Source organism: Eublepharis macularius, chromosome 6 (assembly GCF_028583425.1).
Source record: "Eublepharis macularius isolate TG4126 chromosome 6, MPM_Emac_v1.0, whole genome shotgun sequence".
In the NCBI taxonomy this organism is placed as follows: domain Eukaryota; kingdom Metazoa; phylum Chordata; class Lepidosauria; order Squamata; family Eublepharidae; genus Eublepharis; species Eublepharis macularius.
The window spans coordinates 141,715,776-141,736,879 of record NC_072795.1 but is presented as its reverse complement, the minus strand read 5'-3'; the positions used below and the strand labels follow the sequence as shown (position 1 = coordinate 141,736,879).

The 21,104-nt window shown below is 42.4% G+C and overlaps 1 protein-coding gene across 1 annotated transcript in view; it reads left to right on the top strand.

Annotated features, from left to right (window-relative positions):
* The window catches only part of PARG (poly(ADP-ribose) glycohydrolase), a 122,364-nt gene that overhangs the window by 12,218 nt on the left and 89,042 nt on the right, over nt 1–21,104 (top strand). Inside the window, exons 6-7 of the mRNA XM_054982599.1 lie at nt 1,711–1,794; nt 10,057–10,131. Coding sequence (XP_054838574.1) covers nt 1,711–1,794; nt 10,057–10,131 — 159 coding nt within the window. The remainder of the gene's footprint in view (nt 1–1,710; nt 1,795–10,056; nt 10,132–21,104) is intronic.

The window sequence follows — 21,104 nt, the reverse complement described above, 5'->3', positions numbered from 1 at the left end:
TGCTGAGCCAGACTGAGGATCAGCTGGGCAGAGACGAAGTGGCGTTTGCCCGCCTTTTTGGCACAGCTGAGAAGCCCCGAGGCAGCGAGAAGGCCCAACACCATGGCGACAGGCCTTCCTGCAGCCGTGTGGGGGAGAGGCAAGCGGTTTTGCCCCACTCGCTTCTTATCCCCGCGTTCTGCGCATGCAGATGAGGATCTGGCACACCCTGGTTCAGTCCCCCACTCTGCCACGGAAGCCTGCTGGGTGACCTTGGGCCAGTCACGCAGTTTCATCGTAGCCTTCCTCACAGGGTTGTTGTGAGGATAAACTGGAGAGGAGAACGATGTAAGCAGCTGTGGGTCCCCACTCAGGAGAGAAGCTAAATACAAATAAAAGTAAATAAAATAAGCTCAGCTTTTATAACTGTTTGTGATATGGTGCCCTATAGTATTAATTCTGTATGTGCAATTTGCGGCAGCTCATTTTCTAACACAGATTGTCCATTTATGGTAAGTGGTGAAGCCAAAGTAACTGCAAACTGTTGTTGTCGATTACAATTTTATTATCAATTATATTGCATCCAGTTTTTTACGTTGTGTATTCCAAGGCTAGGATCCCTAGGGAACCTCCCATTCAGGTAGTAACAAGACCTGTGCTGCAGAGTGTCAGCAAGATGGCTGTGTCAAAGCAAAGACGCAAAGGCCTCTTGGTAGCCGTTGCCCTTCGCTCCTGCTTTGGTGATGTCTGCTGAGAAGGTCGTCACTGCCTTTGTCAGCAAATGAGTTGGATTCAAGGGTGCTCTTGTACTGGCGTAATAGCAGTTGTTTAGCAGAATGGCCTGTGGGTGGAAGAGGGCAACTGCTCTCAGCCCTGCAACTCACTAGTTTGTGAGGGTCCCCTGGTCCCGAGAGACAGGGTTTCAGGGTGATCGGGGTCTTGTGGTGGGATTTATCAAGCAGGGAATCTCATTCTTAATGCTTTGCTGCACCCACAGCAAAGTGAACTATCGACATCCGTGTTATGAAGCTAGCCTGTCCCAACTGAGTAGGAACTGGAGCAATTCGCCCCATGAGTCTGTGATAGGCTATGAGGCAAAATGACTCTTACGTACAACGGGGCATTTACTTTTCGGTCTTTATGGGTTCACATTCCAAGGATACACGGCAATATCTTACAATAGATCTAATCTATAAATTTGACTAATCACCCAAAAAAAATAACTTTATAAACTAACGAAATTGTCTGAGGGACTATCTTAGAAGTCCCAACACCTACTTCTTACCAGTTTCACAGAGTGATATAAATGCTGCTATTGAATACGGAGAGAGAATACGTAGTCATGCCAAGCGGAAGACGACTGGCGCGATTCTTTTGTAAGATCTTGGGAAACATCTGCATTGCTTATTTTGATCCAATCTACAAAGACTGCAAAAATGTTGGGAACTGAGCAGTTTTCCTAATATTTGGAAACATTTTAAAGTTAAAATATTTGTTTATTTCCCCCTGAAAACTACGCAAGCCCTTCAAGCGAGGGAGCTTCCCTTAGCGAAGCAAATAGTCCTCTTCCGTTTTCCCTCCCCAATAATTGTAGGTTAATTATTACAAAATACTCTGTGATTGTGTTTTAATTTTGCACTCGTCTTGGATGCGAAGATCAGTATTAAATTCTTAACTGAATCCACTCAGTCTCAAGTCTGTAAATGTTTTGTCTCTTGTTCTTTCTAAAAGAATGGTGACCGAACTACTGGGAGCCGATGGGAACTTATTCAGACTTCGTTGCTCAAGAAGTTCACCAATTCCCGTGATATAAAGGTAAATATTTAGGTAAAGAATCAGTCGCTATAGGTAGCTTTTGAAAACCATTTTTTAAAAAAAAGGTTTTGTTATATTGCCGTAGACTGGATAGCCCAGGTTTGTCTGATCGCATCAAATCTCAGATGCTAAACTGTGTTGGCCATGGTTAGTAATTGAATGGGAGGTCCTCCAAGGAAGACCAGGGTTACTATGCCAAGGCAGGCAGTGGCAAGCTGCCAGTAGCCTCTTGCCATAGGTCAGCTATGCCTTGATGACACTTTGCACCACCGTATTGCCGATTACATTCTTCTTTGTCTCCCCCACTCCCCTCGCCACGGCCAGTCAAAAACAATTCTCCTTTGGGTAGGCTAGTACAGACCCTTTGTTGGGGTATACATTTGTGTACGTTTGTGTTGTGATGCATGCTCCGTGTCCAGGTGGGATTTTAAAACTGGATCCCAAGATATAAAACAAAACTGCACTGTTATACTGTTGAATATTTTTTAGGAAATGCTATGCCCTCGACTCCTGGTGAGAGAGGCAGATTTTATCTATAACATCAATAAATAAAAATAAATAAATAAAATAAGCTACTGCAAGTTACGGCTGCTGCTGATCCCCACTATTTCAAGCATTCCTAAAATGCTTGGATGAGTGAGATTAACACATCTCTGAAAACTGCCGAAACTAACATGGATGATGAGTTTGTCACTCTGAAAGGTTTGGGGCTTTGTAGCTTGTAAAGGTATATTTTGTGCTCCCACGAGCTCTGTTTTTAAAAAATCTCCCCTTTTTGGAAACATTGCTCTATTTCCCCCCTCAGTTCTCAGGTTCGGCCTGTAACCTGCTTCCCTCCAGCTCTTTGATCAAGCCAGGGCTTCAGCCTTCCTTAAAATCTGTTCCCTCAGGCATGTTTAGGCTGGGGGCGATCTTCTTTTGTCCTTTTTTCAGACAAAGTAATATTTTTCCTCCTACGTACGGAGTCCCTTGAGGATAAAGTAGCCCTTCTTTCACTCTCCCACTTGGTGCTGGGGGCTCTGAAAGAATCCTGGTGAGAATAGATCATGAGGAAATTTGCTCCTGACTCAAATGAACGGCACCTCTGGATGTAACACCTCTGGACTAGGATCTGGGAGAGCCCAGTTCCGTTCTCCACTCTGCCCCGGAAGCTCACTGGCTGGCCTTGGGCCAATCACGCACACTCATCTTAACCTACCACACAGGGTTGTTGTGAGGATAAAATGGAGGAGAGGAGAACAACATAAGGCACTTTGGGTCTTCACTGGGGAGAAAGGCGGAGCATTAATGGTGTAAATGACCTCCTTAGAAGCTTGAGAGGACCGGTTTCCCTGTTCTTTCAGTCACGCCATCTTTCAGTCGGTCATTGGCTGGTGCTGAATGCTGTCTACATCCTGTGCCTCCTAAAGCGTGCACAGCCACTGGTGGGCTGTGTTTTTTGGGGGCGGGGGAGTCCTGGGGAGTCCGAGAGCAGGACCAACAATGCCGCATTGTCTTATACGTTGTCATTTCATCATTATGAAACCTTCAATGAGAACTTCTGTTGAATTGATCTGATGAGATATTTAATCTCAGATTACTCACTGAATTATTAGTAAAAAAAAAAAGGTAAAGCTCCGAGTCATTACTGACCCATGGGGGGATGTCGCATCACGACGTTTTCTTGGCAGACTTTTGTCACGGGGTGGTTTGCCATTGCCTTCCCCAGTCATCTACATTTTACCCCCAGGAAACCGGGTACTCATTTTACCGACCTCCGAAGGAAGGAAGGCTGAGTCAACCTTGAGCCGGCTACCTGAATTCATTGGCTTCTGCTAGGATCAAACTCAGGCTGTGAGCAGAGCTTGGGCTGCAGTACTGCAGCCTACCACTCTGCGCCACGGGGCTTATTAGTACAGATATGTAAATTTGTTTTTAAAATATTGGTAGTGTCAGAATTTGGTGTCAGTTCATAGAAGTACAGTCTAGTTTTAGGGGAACAACTCTTAATGTATGCTATGTTCATTTTGTTTTAAAATTTGTTTTGTGCTGAAGTTTAATGCTCATTGAACTGGAACTAACATGGTTGCTTTCTATAAACAAGCATGCTGTGTAACTGGAGAACATTCTTGATAATCTAGGATTTCCCTTTTCTTTTCTTTTTAGAGAGAGAGACAGAAACATCTAGCTATGGCTATCATGTCAAAACAGGAAATATAAATTTCTACTTACAGCAACAATACTCACATTTCACAGCATGAGAAAATCCCATTAGATTTGTGTCTGGGGAAGGCAGTGGTGGCAGTTTTTATCCAGAGATTGGTGGCTTGATCAGGTGCCAGGTCACCCCTAACTTGGCTTCTAAAAAAAGGTATTGAGCCACCTTCTCCTGGCTGCCAGAATAAGTGGTGGACTTGTTTTAGGGATTTACTGCAAGAAGTATGTTCTTACGTGTTCCACAGAAAAGTAAACTCCCAGATTATGTAGAGAAGGAAGTTCTTACAATATTTTCAAGCAGTTCAAGAACTGTTTTTACTGCATGTATCTGTGATTAATTTCCAAGTAGATGATGTGGCTTCTGCCGTAACTGGCAGGTACACATGGCTAATGTGGAGCTCCGCTTTCCAAACTGTGGCTCAGAATACACCAGTGAGCTATGGAAATGAAGGTGATGATAATAGTTCTATAGTGGAATCTCCCAGCAAAATCATTTAAAAAATAGACAGAAGCAGGGCTTTTTTTCAGGGGGAACGCGGTGGAACGGAGTTCTGGAACCTCTTGAAAATGGTCACGTGGCTGGTGGCCCCGCCCCCTGATCTCCAGACAGAGGGGAGTTGAGATTGCCCTCCGCGCGGAGGGCAATCTCAACTCCCCTCTGTCTGGAGATCAGGGGGCAGGGCCACCAGCCATGTGACCATTTTCTCCGAGGGCAACCCACTGAGTTCCACCACCGCTTTCCCCAGAAAAAAAGCCCTGGACAGAAGTATCATAGTTCTGTTCATCTTTCAGCCTAGTCATTTTCAGGGTTTTTTGTTAACAATTTATTATTATTTATTTCGATTTATAAACCACCCATCCTCAGGGGCTCTGGGCGGGTTGCAAATCTTTTACTTATTATGTAATAAAACTTTTACTTATTATGTAATAAGTAAAATCACAATTTTTCTTTGAAATAGCCGCATCTATTCATGAACACGTTCAGAAAATGCCTGAAAACATTATTAAGGCACGTAACTTTACTTTTTGCAGCAAGTTACACTTCAACAGCTTTAAAAGCAAAGCAGTTTTTACTGTGGGAGACCAATTCCAGACTCAGGGCTGTTACCTGGTTATCTGAATATGAAAAAGAGTTAGAACTATGCATGGAGTTTATCTTTTCCTCTCTTTTGCTAAAAATAGTGTCCCTGTGTCATGGCAGAGTTATGTCACGATGAGCCTTTATCATTTAGCATTTTCCCTCTTAACTGAGCAAAATCACCTTTTCATATTGTGATCTGTATTGACAATTTGTAGCCTTCATGTATGCAGTATTTCTATTTGCATCAGAAGAATCCATTTTTAATATTTTCCTGTACATTTCCATATACAGAGGAGAGAATTTTTGTACTGTCAGCTATATGGAGGAGAGAATGTTGGCAGGCAGTGAGAAGCACTATTATCTGTGTGACAACTGAAATCTCCCTGCTCTCCTTTGCATCTGTTTGCTCGCTCTCTCTATCTGAAAAAGAAATGAGCACAGTGTAGTATCACTGCCACAACCCACCTTAGTCTGGGACATGACCAATTAGGCCTTGAAGACCAGTGATTTATATCAGTAGTGTGGAGATTTTTATGTTGGTTTTTGGACAGCAACTGTGTTAGGTCGAGTCTTGCCTCCTGCAGAGGCGAGTAGCCATTGGTTCCTGTTTCTGAACGTTTATATTTTAAAAAAGCTTTCTCAGTCAGTATGTGGTGAGTTCTTAAAGGTCAGAAATGGAAAGGTTGCTTGTGGAAGAAATCTCAAAAGGGGCTATGCCTTACAAAAGAAGAATGGAAAGAAGCTTTCCAGCTTGTTTCTCACTGTGTTTAAATCTAAGGAAAGCACACAACTAAATACTCATTTCATTCCCTAGAGAAGAATTTACAGCTCAGACGGAGCAACCCTAAGAAGAGTTACTTCAGTGTAAGCCCATTGATTTCAATGGGCTTAGACTCGAGTAACTTTTCTTAGGATTGCATTGTAAAGTACGTAAGTATTGTAAATGTAGCTGTGGATTTTGAACTCGTGGCCGTGTACCAAAGTTTCTGAATATTATCTCTTTATGAAAAGGCCCCAGAATTGGGAAAGATATCAGACAAATTATATTGGACATTCTACATAGTCTGTCCAAAAAGAGTATATTTTCATGAAAACATTAAAGGCAGCAAAAGAATTTCTGCAGAAGATACTGGAAATCACAAAAAGTCCAAAATCAGAAGGACTATGTGGGGAAAATCATACCAGTAGCTAAGGTGGAAAAATGAACCTGTATTAAAAAAGCGTGGATCTGTAGAAGAGGGTTTAGATTCGTCCTCTCAAGCATGAGCAAAGATGATACAATACTAGAGTAGACAGTTACCATATTTCGGTGCATGGATTATACCAGTGTTTCCCAACTGTTTTTAATATGAAGACCTCTTTTTAAATTCAAAACATTTCATGAACCTCCACATGATAGTAGTTGTCCTATTAGTATCCGTTGATTGAGAAAATACATAATGACAGAAAATTATTAAAATCAAAAAGGGTCCAGTAGCACCTTTAAGACTAACCAATTTTATTGTAGCATAAGCTTTCGAGAATCACGTTCTCTTCGTCAGATGCATGGAAACTTACTAAAAATTCAGTAATGCTTTTAAGTGAATTTGTGTGTTATTAATCACAACTACATTCAAGTACATTTGAAAAATAGTTGTGTGTGTGTGTGCACACATGAAAGACAAATTATTCAGAATACACAGATTGTGAATAGAGAACAACTCCAGTAGGCGTAAGCCAGGCTTGTTAATGAACGGATCTTGAGAGGATCGGTCGAGCAAGGTGGCTTGTTCAGCAATCAAGGTTTTGGCACCAGCCACCATATTAGGTGAGCTATTACTTATTTTATTACACTGAGACATTTAGTGAGATGGCTGGTACTGTCCAGTGGCACCTTAATGGGTAACAAAATTTATCCTAGCGTACGTTTGCTAGGCTGCCTTGGAATGCTTGAGGGGGAGAGACCCCCATCAAGGTGACAGTCCAGGCCCATGACGACTGCCTGGGCTGGCAGGGATGTAGGAGGGGCCAGGCCTGCAAGGAAGCTGCCAGGTGGATGAACAAGGGCTCCTCAGAGCCTCCAGTCAGAGCTGTCACTGGAGATGGGAGGGGGGTGGGCCGTGGCAGCCAATAGGCCCCACCCAGGCCTCTCAGGAGGAGCAATTCTCCAGGCAGGCAGGCAGCCCTGACGGGGCTGATGCAGACTTGGGGCCTCTGGCTGAGGCCAGCCCGTTGCTGCTTGACTGGAACAGGCAGGCCCACTTGAGGCGTGGCCATGCTGCAGCAAGCCAGTTGGAAGAAGTCCACAGAAACAAGAGAGGGAAACCTCCCCCCACCAAGTCTAAAGTGTATCCAAAATTTACTAGAACAATTTAAAGTGGCAAGTGCTCAATTTCTCATATGCAACAACAATTCATAGTCAATACATATTGTGTAATAAACTCCACAGGTAAAGACTCCAAGGTACAAGGTAAGTCAGTTCAGCAAAAAGCCTTGAGATAGAAACGTTTCTTTCTTTCTTCTTTCATTTGCAATGTGACCAGTGGATTGATGGTGATTGAATCCAGACGCCCAAAACCGGGGCTGGCTCTTTCTCACGCAGATTTTCATCCCCACGGACTTCCTCAGGGGTGTGTCAGTATTGCACAGTGTCTTTTACAATTCTTTCATAGTACCTGGAGAGTGATGCCGGTAGCAGCTACCTCAGGCTGCTATTTCAAGGCTGTTTGCTGAACTGACTTACCTTGTACCTTGGAGTCTTTACCTGTGGAGTTTATTACACAATATGTATTGACTATGAATTGTTGTTGCATATGAGAAATTGAGCACTTGTCACTTTAAATTGTTCTAGTAAATTTTGGATACACTTTAGACTTGGCGGGTTTTTCCCCCCTCTCTTGTTTCTGTGCAATTTAGCTGGGTTTTGCCTTTTGTTACGTATGGTTGGAAGAAGTCCAGCTGACCTGATGCAGAGTTGCAGGGGGGACAATGATATGGCCACCATGAAGATGAGCTGGTGGGGGGGAGCATAAACCTGACTGATGATTCCCACAGTTGGGAATCATTGGATTTTGCTAGTAATAAGTTTTTTCATATAGGTATTGGTTTAAATGAATGTTTTCAAATCAGTTTCTTCTATTTTTTACAAAGTTATGCCTGCTTTTTCCTGCAAAAATACTGTGGTTACAAATAACAAAGTCTTGGATCCTGTATCTGGGCTCCCTATGGTGCTGCAGGGCTGGTCCACAATTACTGAGCAAGCTTCCTCCAGCACGAGGCACTTCCACTTGGGCTAGGCCGGTATTTTTACAGGGGCCCCCAAGTGTCTCATGCAAGAGGAACGGATCCTGCCGCAGAGAATGCCTCTTCAGCGCCCAGAGAAAAACATTCATGGAGCCTGGAGCACAAATTTTATATTTACCCACATATTTTAATTTGCATTATGTCAAAGGCATATTGTCATCTTCACAGCCAGGTTCTCAGGTGGTTTATTTTTATTTTTTGTTTATTTTGTGCCCCCCCTCTCCCCTGAAGAGCTCAGAATGGTTCACAGAAGAAGGCTCCCCCGTCGAAGTTAAGAGAGAGTTTTGTGCAGTGTTCGGCTTACGGTCTGAGAGCCAAGCCACAAGTGAGGCCTGACACAGGTCGGACACTTGTCAGCTTCCCTCAAGTTTTGATGGGAAATGTAGGCATTCTGGTTTTACAGCTGTAATGGAGAGCCAAACTGTAAAACCAGGACGCCTACATTTCCCATCAAAACTTGAGGGAAGCTGACAAGTGCCCAACCTGTGTCAGGCGTCACTTGTGGCTTGGCTCTGAGTATCCAGATTACGTGATCTTCATTTATCTCCCTGTGTAGCCTTGGACAGATTCTCTTTCAGCTGAGCATTGCTCACAGAGTTGTCAGTTTAAAATGCCTGTTACACACTGCTCTGAGGGCTGGCAAGTACCTGGGACAGGTGGTGTAAGAAGGCTGGTGGCAGGCGGGCAGGCAGCAGAGTCGGTAGCTTGATAGCTTGCTTCTCTCAGTGGTGGGATGTCTGCGTTGAAGGTGTGTGGGAAATCTGGCAGAAGGGGGTGCTGGATTTCTTCTTCTTGTATTGTATGATGCTCAGGTTGGGAAGGTTCTTGGTTGTTGAACAGTGTTTAGTTTCTACCTCTAGTCAGCACTGCCATCTCCATGGCATAAGAAGTTAGGAACAAGTGCTTGAATTCTCCTCCCTCTGCCCAGCTGCCTCAGTGGAAAGGTTGAGGTGCCTGAGAATACTACATTGAACTCCACACTGGAATAAAAAGCAAAGTAGAAGTATGGCAACATTAAAAAAGAAACAGAGCGCAGGAGCAGGGGAGCAGTTTTTTATGGGTTGACAATATTTAATATTTGAAAAAGTCTTGTGTGCATTTTTTTTTTTAAAAAAAATTGAGCCTCATGGAATTCTAAGAAGGGCAGAGACCTGGAAAGAAAATTCTTACAGTGTGTGAGATTCATGTTGACCTGGTAGGTATTGTAGAAGAACCTGTCTGTACGGCCAAATGTACGATTAGAAAATCAGTTGAAGAGATTTCTAAATAACGCTGTTACTATTGCTGAAAATTAAATTACAAAGAATAGAAACAGAGGAGTTAGCCGTGTGAAGAGAACGTAATTCTCGAAAGCTTATGCTACAATAATGTTGGTTAGTCTTAAAGGTGCTACTGGACTCTTTTATTATAAAGAATAGAAAAGATTTTTTTATAAGTTACTTTTAGCAAAATGGGGAGCTGGATTGGTAAGTACTGGGAATGCTTTATGAAATTCAGCTCAGACCAGGGGGTTTTGTTTACTTGAGTGGCACAGTGGCAACCTCTGACTCCACCTGTATAGAAACCCTTTTCCAAACGAGGTAAAAGCTGCGTCACGCAGTAGTACACACACTTTGCTAAATTGCAGAAGGAACAGCAGAGGGTGCTATTTCTTCAAAATTCAAGTTCTCACCTGCAGGTTTCTATCATTTTTTCCTTTGTAGGAAGCTGTTCTCAGATACAATGTTGCTTATGCCAAGAAATGGGACTTCACAGCCCTGACTGACTTCTGCGATAAGGTAACGAAAACCTAGCTTGAGTTGGAAAAATGCAACATAGTTCAGCTACTCCTGTTTGTGCTTTGTCATTGTAATTTTGGAGCTTTTTTTTCCACCCATAGTATTTACTACTTTATTAAAAATTTGTACGTCGTCGTTGTTGTTATTATGCAATTAACTGAACATAGTGTGATATTCATGGAAGAAATAACTATAAATAAACCCTTCGTCTCAGAATATCACATCAAACCATGGTTAAAGAAGCTTTGGTGTGATACTTGAATTGGTAATCCAAGATTTGCGTTGGCTAGCAAACTAGAATTAGAAACCATGGCTTGAAGGGTATTGCAAAACCATGGGATGGCCTGATGTTTGAATTAAAGTTCATGACCTTTACACTGCCTCTAGAAGCTACTGTGTCAGAACAGCTCTAAACCGTGCTTTGCTCGTCTTTTGTGTTTGGATGGTCAAGCTTAGATGGAGCAAGAATTCCTCACGCCACAGAATGGAGCTGTTGGGTCAGGCCATATGGTTTGGTGTCTAAATATAGCCTGTGAGCACCTTCTTCGATAAATCAGTTATTCAAGCGGGTTGTTTGGCTGCAATCAGGAAACTGGTTGAGTTTATTGCTAGAACAGGCCTTGACAAATTGTCTTTGGCTCTAGGTGCCAGCCCTCTAGTTTAGGAGGCAGGCTAATTTTTCAGCCATCGGGGCTTTGAGTTTTAATGATCATATTTTTAAAATCTTGCTACCGCAAAATCTAATCTTGACCTCTTGTAATTTTATTAAAGCTATGACAAAACTGTTGTTGTATACAGGGCTAAATCTGGTTGTTGTCATCACAACAAAAAGCTAACTTCTAACCCTAACCTGATTTCTCCCAATTTCTTATAATTCTATTATTGGTTTTAAAAAGCTCCATTTAATTGAATTTTGGAGCCAGTATAGAAAGCAGCTGGTTAAGAAATGATTTCACCCACTACCTCTGAAAGGTGTAAAATAGTTTGCTTATAAACAATATATGATAAGAATGTCATGCCTGTTTATGTCATGCAACAAAAAAATCTGATGCAAAATGATCAGCTTCATACTTAACTGACAAATGGTGAGAGACACTACAGTAAAATAACTGGTGAAAATAGTAGGAGCTGCAATGAAATTTCTGTGTGCCGTGTTGACCTGGCACCTGGGATTTGTCAAGCCCTGTGCTAGAAATCTTTAAATGAATTCTCATTCCCTCTCTTTTTAATACTAAAAAAGCACAGGGGCAGTGGTACCACCAATCCCTTTCTCCTATTGCTTTTCTTTAAAAACAGTCTTCAAAATATAGTTGAATATTTGAATCTAAAGCTGAGCAGCTACAGGAACCTGTTACGAACCATCATAAAGTTTGCATACGATTCCTGGAAAATTAAAAACTGTGGAGGATTGTGGCCTTTGAAGAAAACGGCAACAGTAGGGAAATAGACATAGACTGCAGATATGTATTGGTGTATTGAGAGCAGCAAAATGATTTCTGGTTTGTAGGGCTAGAGAACTACTGTGAAGTTCTTAGAAATGGGATAACCGAACGGAACAGTGCACTAAAATGAATATTGGGCAGTCTGGGGTAATAATCTGAACCACAAAAACATTTCCTTGGTAGTGGCATTGCTTGAATGTTTAAAACAAACAGAAAATATGAAGCAGCCTTTCCATCTGTCTTTTATGAGCCTGCATACACACTTGTCCGCTTTCCCCAGGGACTCTGTCACGTTGTCCACTTTGCCTTCCTCGGAAATACAGTGTTAGCTGCTGAAATGTGTATTTAAGAGAGAAATGTACTTATACCTAAAGGATAGTTACGGGGTTAAGTATTGCAGGCGCGCTGAAATATTCAGTTAATTACCAGAGCAGCTGCTGAAGAGTGTGTGGTTCCAGAGCATGCAACTATTGAATGGAAATGGAGTTTCCTTAGGGATTGAACGGAAATGGTTGCCGATTAACCTGAACACACCAGCTGGAGTGAAATGCAGTTTGATCCCAGTGATACCTCAAGCTGATAGCTTCGGCAGTAGCTGATGCTTTGACTTTTTTGCTCTTCTGCGCTGTTCAGGAAAGATATTTCATGTAGAAATAGTTCCCTCTTACTCAGGAGTACAGTAGTGCAAAATGGAAAGGGAAGAGGGAAAATAGCCATATAGTGCTAAATAGAGGCATGCAGCAAAAAAAGCCTTAATTTGGATCTGGTATTCAGGAATACAATAAATATTTGGTATTCCTGAAATCCAGGTCAGATTCTCAATTCAGGTTCGATTTTAACTGCGGACACCATATATATTCAGCCATTATTCCCTATTGGGAAAATGATCGGCAGCATTGGGGGGGGGCACCTTTCAAGCAAATTTTACCAAACTTGCAGGTTACCTAGTCCTGTCTGTCTACTAAAGAACCCCAAAGTTTCAGGAAGATTGGACCCATGAGTTCAGTTCTGTGAATTAATGGGCTTCACTTTCCATTGTTCCCTATGAAGGAAAAAGCTTCCATTGAATCAGATAAAACAACATGCCCCTTTTCCATTTAGAGTCCAGTATTTGTTCGACTTCATGGTGCGGTTGGCCCCCAGTCATGATGGGGGGGGGGCACCGGCTCCTGGTGCCGCTTGTCTGGCCCGGGGTCTCTCTTGAGCAACCTTAAAATGAAAAACAGGGGTGTACATGTCTCGGATTTCTAGGCAAGTCAAGTTCAACAGTGACATCAATCAAACGAGTTACTTTGAAAGGTCCCAGGTATTTCCAGCCCAGCTGAAATTCAGATTTATTATACAGTCAAAGACCAGCATGAAAGAAATACTACAAAATTACAGAGTTAAAATTATTCGTAAAAATAACACAAAATTAAAATAGTTAATTAAAACAGTAATATAAAAGGGTAGTATTTACATAAACCCTGATAATGAGAGGATTTGATGGATTTTATAGGCTGTTGCACAGAATTTTGTGACTGAGGCTGTAGTTGTCGGATTTCTATGTTCTAGAAGTAGCCGAGCATATTCCAAGCTCGTTCTTCCAGGTATGCTATTGATCGAGGGAGTGATGAGCTTGATGCGAGCATCTTGATAGAGGGGACAGCATAGAAGGACGTGATCTACAGTCTCAATTTCTCTCTCATTGCAGGGCGCAAAGCCTTTTCTGATAGGGAATTCTGTTAAACTGCCCATCTAAAACAGCAGAGGGGAGTGCAGCACCCCTTGCAAGTGTAAAGGCCCTCCTGCGACTGTGCACCTCCAGGAGGGACGGATAGGCAGCCGCCTTGGCTACGTATCTGGTGTTCACAGGGGACAGAAAAGTAGGGACCCTCCCTAAATCAAGCTGGCGTTCAGGGTCCGATGATGTCCTTTGTTTTATAGCCTGTTTTGCCTGATACCCCAGCTCCTTGATAAATTCAAAATTTGGCCTGAGCAGGAAAATCTGATTGCTGTCGAACAGGCGGGGTTCGGAGAAGGTGGATGTACTACAGATCACTGCATGATCCTCCAGCACCTTATAGAGAAATACTCATCAACAGGAGTAGCATCTTTATATGTCGCCTATATTGACTTAAAGGCGGCACTTGACTCTATTTCCAGAGCTAAGCTCTGGAGTAAGTTGGAGGCCACTAATATCGATCGCAGGCTACTCTTCCTGATCCGCGCCCTACATGAAAATACCTCCCTAAAGGTCAGGTACAGTCAGCTCGGGCAGCTTTCAAATGCTGTCCCCACTTTGAGAGGTGTGAAGCAGGGCTGCATTTTAGCACCGGCTCTCTTCAGCTTCTATATAAATGGCTTGGTCAAATCCCTAAGCAGCCAGGCCTTTCATCCCCCGAAATTACAGCAATGCCAGATCTCTATTTTACCCTGCAAGAACAGTGCCCAGGACCGTGCAGAATACAAGCAGTACACAAGACCTTGCAGAGTATGACAGGCGACATCCTGGCACATTTCCAAGGCTTTCCCAGCAAAGAAACTTTAAGCCAGGGCAACCCCTGGCCAAAGCCATTGCAAATCCCAATGCAAGCTGAACCAGTAAAGCCCAGCAGCACCAAACTGATTCAAGGGGACCAACATCATAACAGGAAATCCACCAAAACCAATGTAAAACCAGAGCATCTTATTAGAACCGAAGGAGGGTGTGCTGTAATGCAGGTGGGGAGTCCGACACAAGCCTCACTAAAGTCCGGAGTTTAATGAAGCCAACCAGGGGACAAAGCAGGGAGAGTAGTCCGGAGAGCCGAGTTCAAAAGGTCAGAGCCAAAAGAGCAGAGCTGGGTCGCAGTAGAGCTGGGCGGGTCTTTGCGCAGGTGCTTCTGCAATGAGGGAAAGGGCCTCCTGGCTTAAGAGCAATCACCTGCAGGGCAGTGCTGCATCCTGCTAGGACTCAAGGTCACTACGCCGCTGTTTGAGTGCCTGAAGCCTCGCACTCCGTCTCCTCTCCTGTGCAGCAAGACGCTGCCGCCCCCTGCGCTGCCTCTCAGGTTCAGGGGAGCTGGGTGGGGATGTTGCCCTGGTCTCAGCTGCTGGTGCAGGTGAGGGAACAGCCTCTGCCTCTGATTCTGCCCTGGATTCCTCAGCCTGCTCTGGCAAGGGCTCCTGCTGCTCCCTCCCAGCTGGTCCTCCATGTGCCTGACTCCTGAGGAGCTTGGAATACTCTGTCTCCTGTCGTCCTCCACGAGGTCTTCATCCTCCGAGGAATCAGAGCCTACAACAGAAGGGGAACCAACATCACAGCAGAGAATCCCAGAAGAACCAACGTCAACCAAGAAAAATTCAGCAGAAGCAAAGGAGGGACACTGTTGCAAGCCCAACAAAACCAACATCAAACCATTACCATTCAAGTCTGGGAAGCCTGCAAAGGGGGGAAACCTCACTCATTCCTCTTCCTTCCTGCCTCACTCCCCCCCCCCCCCGAAGGGAGAAAAGCCTTGGAAAGTTGAGGTGAGGGGAGAGAGAAAAGAGCTTGCAAGAGCAGCTAGCCAGCTTTAAAAAAGCTATAGCTGTGTTTGCCAGATAAACCAGACTCTATTTGGACCTATCGGGTATTGATTTAATCAGTACCATGATTTTATTTTGGATTCTCTATTGTTATTGAGTATACCTGGGTAATACTGAATCAGCAATTATTCTGTTTATTTCTGGCATACAGAACACTGAATTACACACTGTGGCGTTGACTCGGAGTTGCGCATGAAGTGAGTTATAGTTTAATGTCCAGTTCTTTGGGAGCTAAAAGTAATGGAAACAGTTTCTAGCCATCATAGGTGTAGAGAAAATTCTCAAAATAAATGACTCATTACTTTGAATAGTTCAGAAGGTATACACTTACTGCATTCCCGGATATGCTGGGAACTCAGCCTGCATTTTCCTTTATGTATTAGACCAGTAAACAAAGTGATGCATGTTCCAATTGCTGGCTTAGACTAACTTTTTAAAGTGCCAAGTAATTATATGAATCTATGCTTGTGCATGCGTGTGTCTGTATGTGCATGCAAATGAAAAGCTCTCAAACGTTACTTTTCCCCCCTTGCACCTGTATAAGTGCTTATTGGAACTTGAGAATTGCTGCAGAACTTGCCCGTTATAGCACTGGCTTCCACTGGCACCTGTGCCATGGCCCTTCCGCTGGCACCTGTGCTTGCAAAACCGCACTAGGAGCTGTTTTCCTTCCTCTCCCAGTTCTTTGAATCCAGCCCAGTATATGGCAAAGGAGTGAGTAGCAAAAGCAATCAGCCTTATGGAGGGGGAACCCGCTTGTGCTACAGTGGAGTGGCTTTTGCATACTACATTGATGGCCTTTCCTCTTACCTGCTGCTCAGAGCATTAGGAGCCTGGGAGCTGTATTTTATGGCTTGCGTGTTAGACTCCACTAAATTAAATTCTAAACATGCAAATAATTTACATTTCTAATATATTGGTTTACTTAATGCTGCAAATTTTTCCAAAGGAATATGTGATAGATTTCCAATATGTCGCAGACTAAAGGTCACGCGAACGAGTGAGCACCTCTGGAAGCCTGTATCTTTAATCAAGCATTTGGGCTTTCATTGTATTAAGATGACTAAGACATATATGAGTGGAAAGTAAGCAGATGCAAGTATGCATTTTTCCTATTCCAAATACAATAGTCATCATTATGGATACTGTTTCCCCCCCCCAAAGTATTTATGAAGAAACAATGTTGTTGCAGTTGGTTTCTTTGCAAATAGTGATAATTAAGGTTGGCTACATTGTGCCTCAGTTCTTCCAGATGAATGTACACAAGACTGGCTTTGATTACCTCCAGTCATAAATAAGAGATGGAAGAACCTTTGGCCTACAGGCTGTCAGGCCCCTTTTTAATTTGCCTCTTAGAGCCAGTCCAGTAGCAGTCATTAAACGAGACATGAGGATTTATTGTTGACTGACTTCATGCTCCAGGGAAGGAGCCAACAGCCGTCTCAGGAAAGCAACTGCTCAGCATGTTTCAGGATCACAGGCAGTCCTAGGTTCTGGCCATGCCTGCTCATCTCAAGGCTTCTTAATGCTTTACCCCCTCCGCCCAAAAAAAAAAGGATTATTACTTGTATGATGATCTAGAATACTGTTTCCAAGATTTAGAAAAAACCAACATTTTTGTCTTATCAAAATTCACGGAGAGAAAATTCTGCTTACAATAAGCCATGAACCCTGATAGAAGGCGCTTTATTCCAACCCTAGAAAAAGAAAGTATGATCTAGAATAAAGGGGGGGGGGCTTCATTACTGAATTGGACCCAGGAGCACATTTGGGTAGTGTGCTCAGGTCCCCTCAGGGACTCTGGATGTTTTCTCTCCCTTTCTTCTGTATAATGTATTTTTGAGAAAGCAGAGCCGGTAGAGTGTGAGTGTGTTGTTGTTTTGACACGGCTGATCTATTGCGAGAGGAGTCTCTGGTTCTTAAAGCAAGGCAAAATCTGTCTGATTTGACTGTACTTACGGGTTTGTTGTTTGGAAAATCTCTGTGAGCAGCTTGTGTCCCTTCCTACCTGAAATTGTTCTTTTAGGCACAACAGGAAGAGTAAAGCTTTAAAACAAAATACAAGGCTAAATAAAAAAAAACCCAGAAAGTTCCGTGGAAATGCCAGGTAAAACCTCTCACAAGAATCTACCAAAGACTTCTGGCCTCCATTGAACATACTTAAGTATAAGCTTGAAATTGCAGTACTTTATTTAGACTAATCTCTTTTAATTAAACTGAAGCATAAAACATCTGGTATGGTACATCTGGGATCATATGACCATCTGGGGGGAAAACAATCGGTAAGCATCTTTCCACTGTGTCAGTATTATGTGTCTCTTCTTTATTTTACTGATCTTATAAGGAAATCATTAAAAATCCCCCTTTGCTACAATTGCTTGAAAAATTGGGCTCAGCATTTCCCCGATTTGTTATAGTTGGTATAATTATATAATATGTAACCCAAAGTAAGATGCTCCAATTACCCAACAGAAATCAGCTTTTTGTTATGCCTGTATGGTAGGTGGTGTGTTTCCCAACTGCAGATTTTGTTGTGTTTGCTAATGCACGCTTATAAAGTACAATACCAGTCTCTCCTCCTTGCGTGCTGCTGCCATAGCCAGCCTTTATTTTCCTTCACTTGTCCAGTGTGCATGTGTGTTACGTGCTGTCAAGTCACTTCTGACTTACGACAACCCTATGAACCTCCCAAATGTCCTATCATTAACAGCCTTGTTCAGCTCTTGCAAACTGGAAGCTGTGGCTTCTTTTATTGAGTTAAGCCATCTCCTTTTTGGTCTTCCTCTTTTCCTACTACCTTCCACCTTTCCTAGCATTGTTGTCTTTTCCACTGAGTCTTGCCTCTTCATGATGTGACCAAAGTACGATAGCCTCAGTTTTGTCATTTTAGCCTCTAGGGGAGAATTCAGGCCTGATTTGATCTAGAACCCACTTATTTGTCTTTTTGGCCGTCGTATTCGTAAAACTCTCTTCCAGCACCACATTTCAAATGAATCAACTTTCTCCTTGTCCGCTTTTTCCATTGTCCTACTTTCACATCCATACGTAGTAATAGGGAGTACCATAGTATGAATTATCTTGATCGTGGCCCCCTGCAACACATCCTTGTCCTTAAGAATCTTTTCTAGTTCCTTCACAGCTGCCCTTCCAAGTGTCAGTCTCCTTTTGATTTTTTAGTTGGTGTCATCTTTTTGGTTGATGACTGGAGGAATAGAAAATCTAACAGTTTTAAATTTCCTCATTATCAACTTTAAAATTGTGTAATGAGTCATTATTTTTGTCTTCTTAATGTTCAGCCATAATCCTGTTTTGGCATTTTCTCTTTTAACATTCATCAGTAGTCATTTCAAGTCTTCACCATTTTCTGCCAGTCTTCTAAATCTAAAGCTTTCCTTATGGTATGTCCTGCATATAGCTGAACGGATAGGGAAGTAATATACGTCCTTGTCTGACACCTTTGCTCATTGGAAACCATTGCGTTTCCTCATAATCTGTCCTACCAGTAGCCTCTTTTCCACAGTACAAGTTGCACAGCAATACAATCGGATGTTGTGGCACACCCATTTTTAAAATATCATCTATAGCTTTTCATGACCCATGCATTTTGAAAGCACACTGTAATCTAAAACAGGGCTGATTTTCTTCTGAAATTCTCCATTAACCATAATTGTAATGATTCCAAGTAAATGTGTGCATGTGTCTTTAAATGCTTGGTTTGAGCTAGGTGAAGAGTGGGGGTGAAAGAGGGAAGAGTGAGTGATGTGATTGGTTGATGACTGAGAGGGTGGGCGGAGTGAAGGCAGTTTGAGACTGACAGTGGAGAGAGAGAAAGGTTTCAGTCAGAGGAAAGGGAGGCCGGCTGTGTGCTGCTGCCTGAGTATATGTGGAAGTGTTTCATGAGAGAAATATAACCTGTGTGGAGCCTGAACTGAGCATGTTTGTGAAAGGACACTCAGTCAGGGAAAGGGAGGCCAGCTGTGGGCTGCTGCCTGAGCAGGTTTCATATTCCTGTGAATAAGAGAAAGAGAGGCCGGCTGTGTGCTGCCTGAGGAGTTTTCTGTGAGAGAAATATAGAGCCTGGAGAAAGAGGCTCCCTGTGTGTGTGAAGCCTTACAAGAGATCGGTGTGAATGAGTTTAAATGAAGTAACATTAAGAACTAAGAACTACTTTTATGAAACCAATACGCTTCTTGAAAAATAAACATTTGTTTTGTTATATCCCAGCGTAGCTGTCATTGCTATATCCCATTCCTATCCTCAGGGCCACATAGAACCACGAAGGAGCCTGACGCTCAAACACGTTACCAAAGGGGAAATTTGAATAAAATATATTGGAATAATATATTCCTGGTGGCAGCAAACTACCCAGAGGGTGTAAGGGGAAGATTAAAAGAAAAATCTACCCCAAAGAAAGTACAGGTTATAACAATAATAAATTTGCAAGGTTATCTCTAGTAACTCGTCCTTTTCTGAATCAGGCGTGAACACCTGGCATTTCTCATTCTGTATATGCAGAGGAGTTAGCCGTGTTGGTCTGTAGTAGCAAAATCAAAAAGAGTCCAGTAGCACCTTTAAGACTAACCAACTTTATTGTTGCATGCATCTGACAAAGAGAACTGTGATTCTCGAAAGCTTATGCTACAATAAAGTTGGTTAGTCTTAAAGGTGCTACTGGACTCTTTTTTTTGATTCTATATATGGTGAGAGTCATTGTAGAATCTCGAGCATCACTTTACTTGCATGAGAAATTAATGTGAGGGTGATGGTCCACTGGTTGCTTCGAACTTTGGTATCTCCTTTTTTCAGAGTTGGAATGTAGATTGTCTCCACTTTGTGGGCTATTGTTTTGTTTTCCAAATCTGTTGACATATTCTTGTTAAAATCAGGGTGGATTTGATTCAAATCAAATCGATTTAAATCATAATTTAAATCACTAGTCAGTAAGCGTAGATTTAAATCATGGCTTTCTAAATAAAGACTTACTCTTGCTGGTATAATCTTAATATTTACAAGCAGATGAAGGTTTCATTTTTAGAATAACTTTTCAGATTAGTTTTACAGTTATATCAAAAAAATTACTGATTTGGTTATACTGTTAGAAACACATCATAGATAGTTCACCTCACAATAGTTTCATAATTATCTATTTCCAGTTTAATAGGTTAATCGTTCATATTTGAACAACTTTTATGCTGTACTTAATTGGAGGAAGAAAAATAATTGTTACCTTAATAATAACAATTTAAATAGTTTTATTTAACTAAAACAATAACATTATCACATGCGTATGCTTCTGTTTGCTTAAACAATCAGTTTAACTGATGTGGTTAAATAAAATATCTTTTTTTTTAAAAAAAGACTATCGGCCCGGTCTACACATGAGAAACTTAAAATACTGTCCTCTGTAGCTCACTCATCTTCATCTTCTTGTTTTTTCGTTATCTGGAAAAGAAAAACAAGCTTTCCTGCTTCATCGGGTCCCAAACGATTTCTCAGTTTTTAATGAATGAGTCCAAAGGAGGAGAATAGCCTTTCTACGCCAGCAGAAGAAGCTACTGCTGTTAAAAGTGAAATCATTACTTCAACAGTCTCTAAATCCAAGTGGCTAAGTGACTTCCACCAGTTCACTGGTGTGACTTTCATTAAAACATCAGCAGCGAACGTATTTCTTTGGTTCCCCCTTAACTCTGAAGTTTATTATAGTTGGCATTACAGATGGAAGATTGCTGGATACAGAATCAGAATCACAGAATCACAGAGTTGGAAGGGGCCACACAGACCTTCTTGTCCAACCCCCTCCCCTGCCCAATGCAGGATGAGCCTAAAGCATCCCTGACTAGTATTCATCCAGCCTCTTCTTGAAAACTGCCAGTGAAGGGGAGCTCACCACTTCCCGAGGCAGCTGATTCCACCTTTGAACTACTCTGACCGTGAAAAAGTTTTTCTTAATATCCAGCCGGTACCTTTCTGCATGTAATTTAA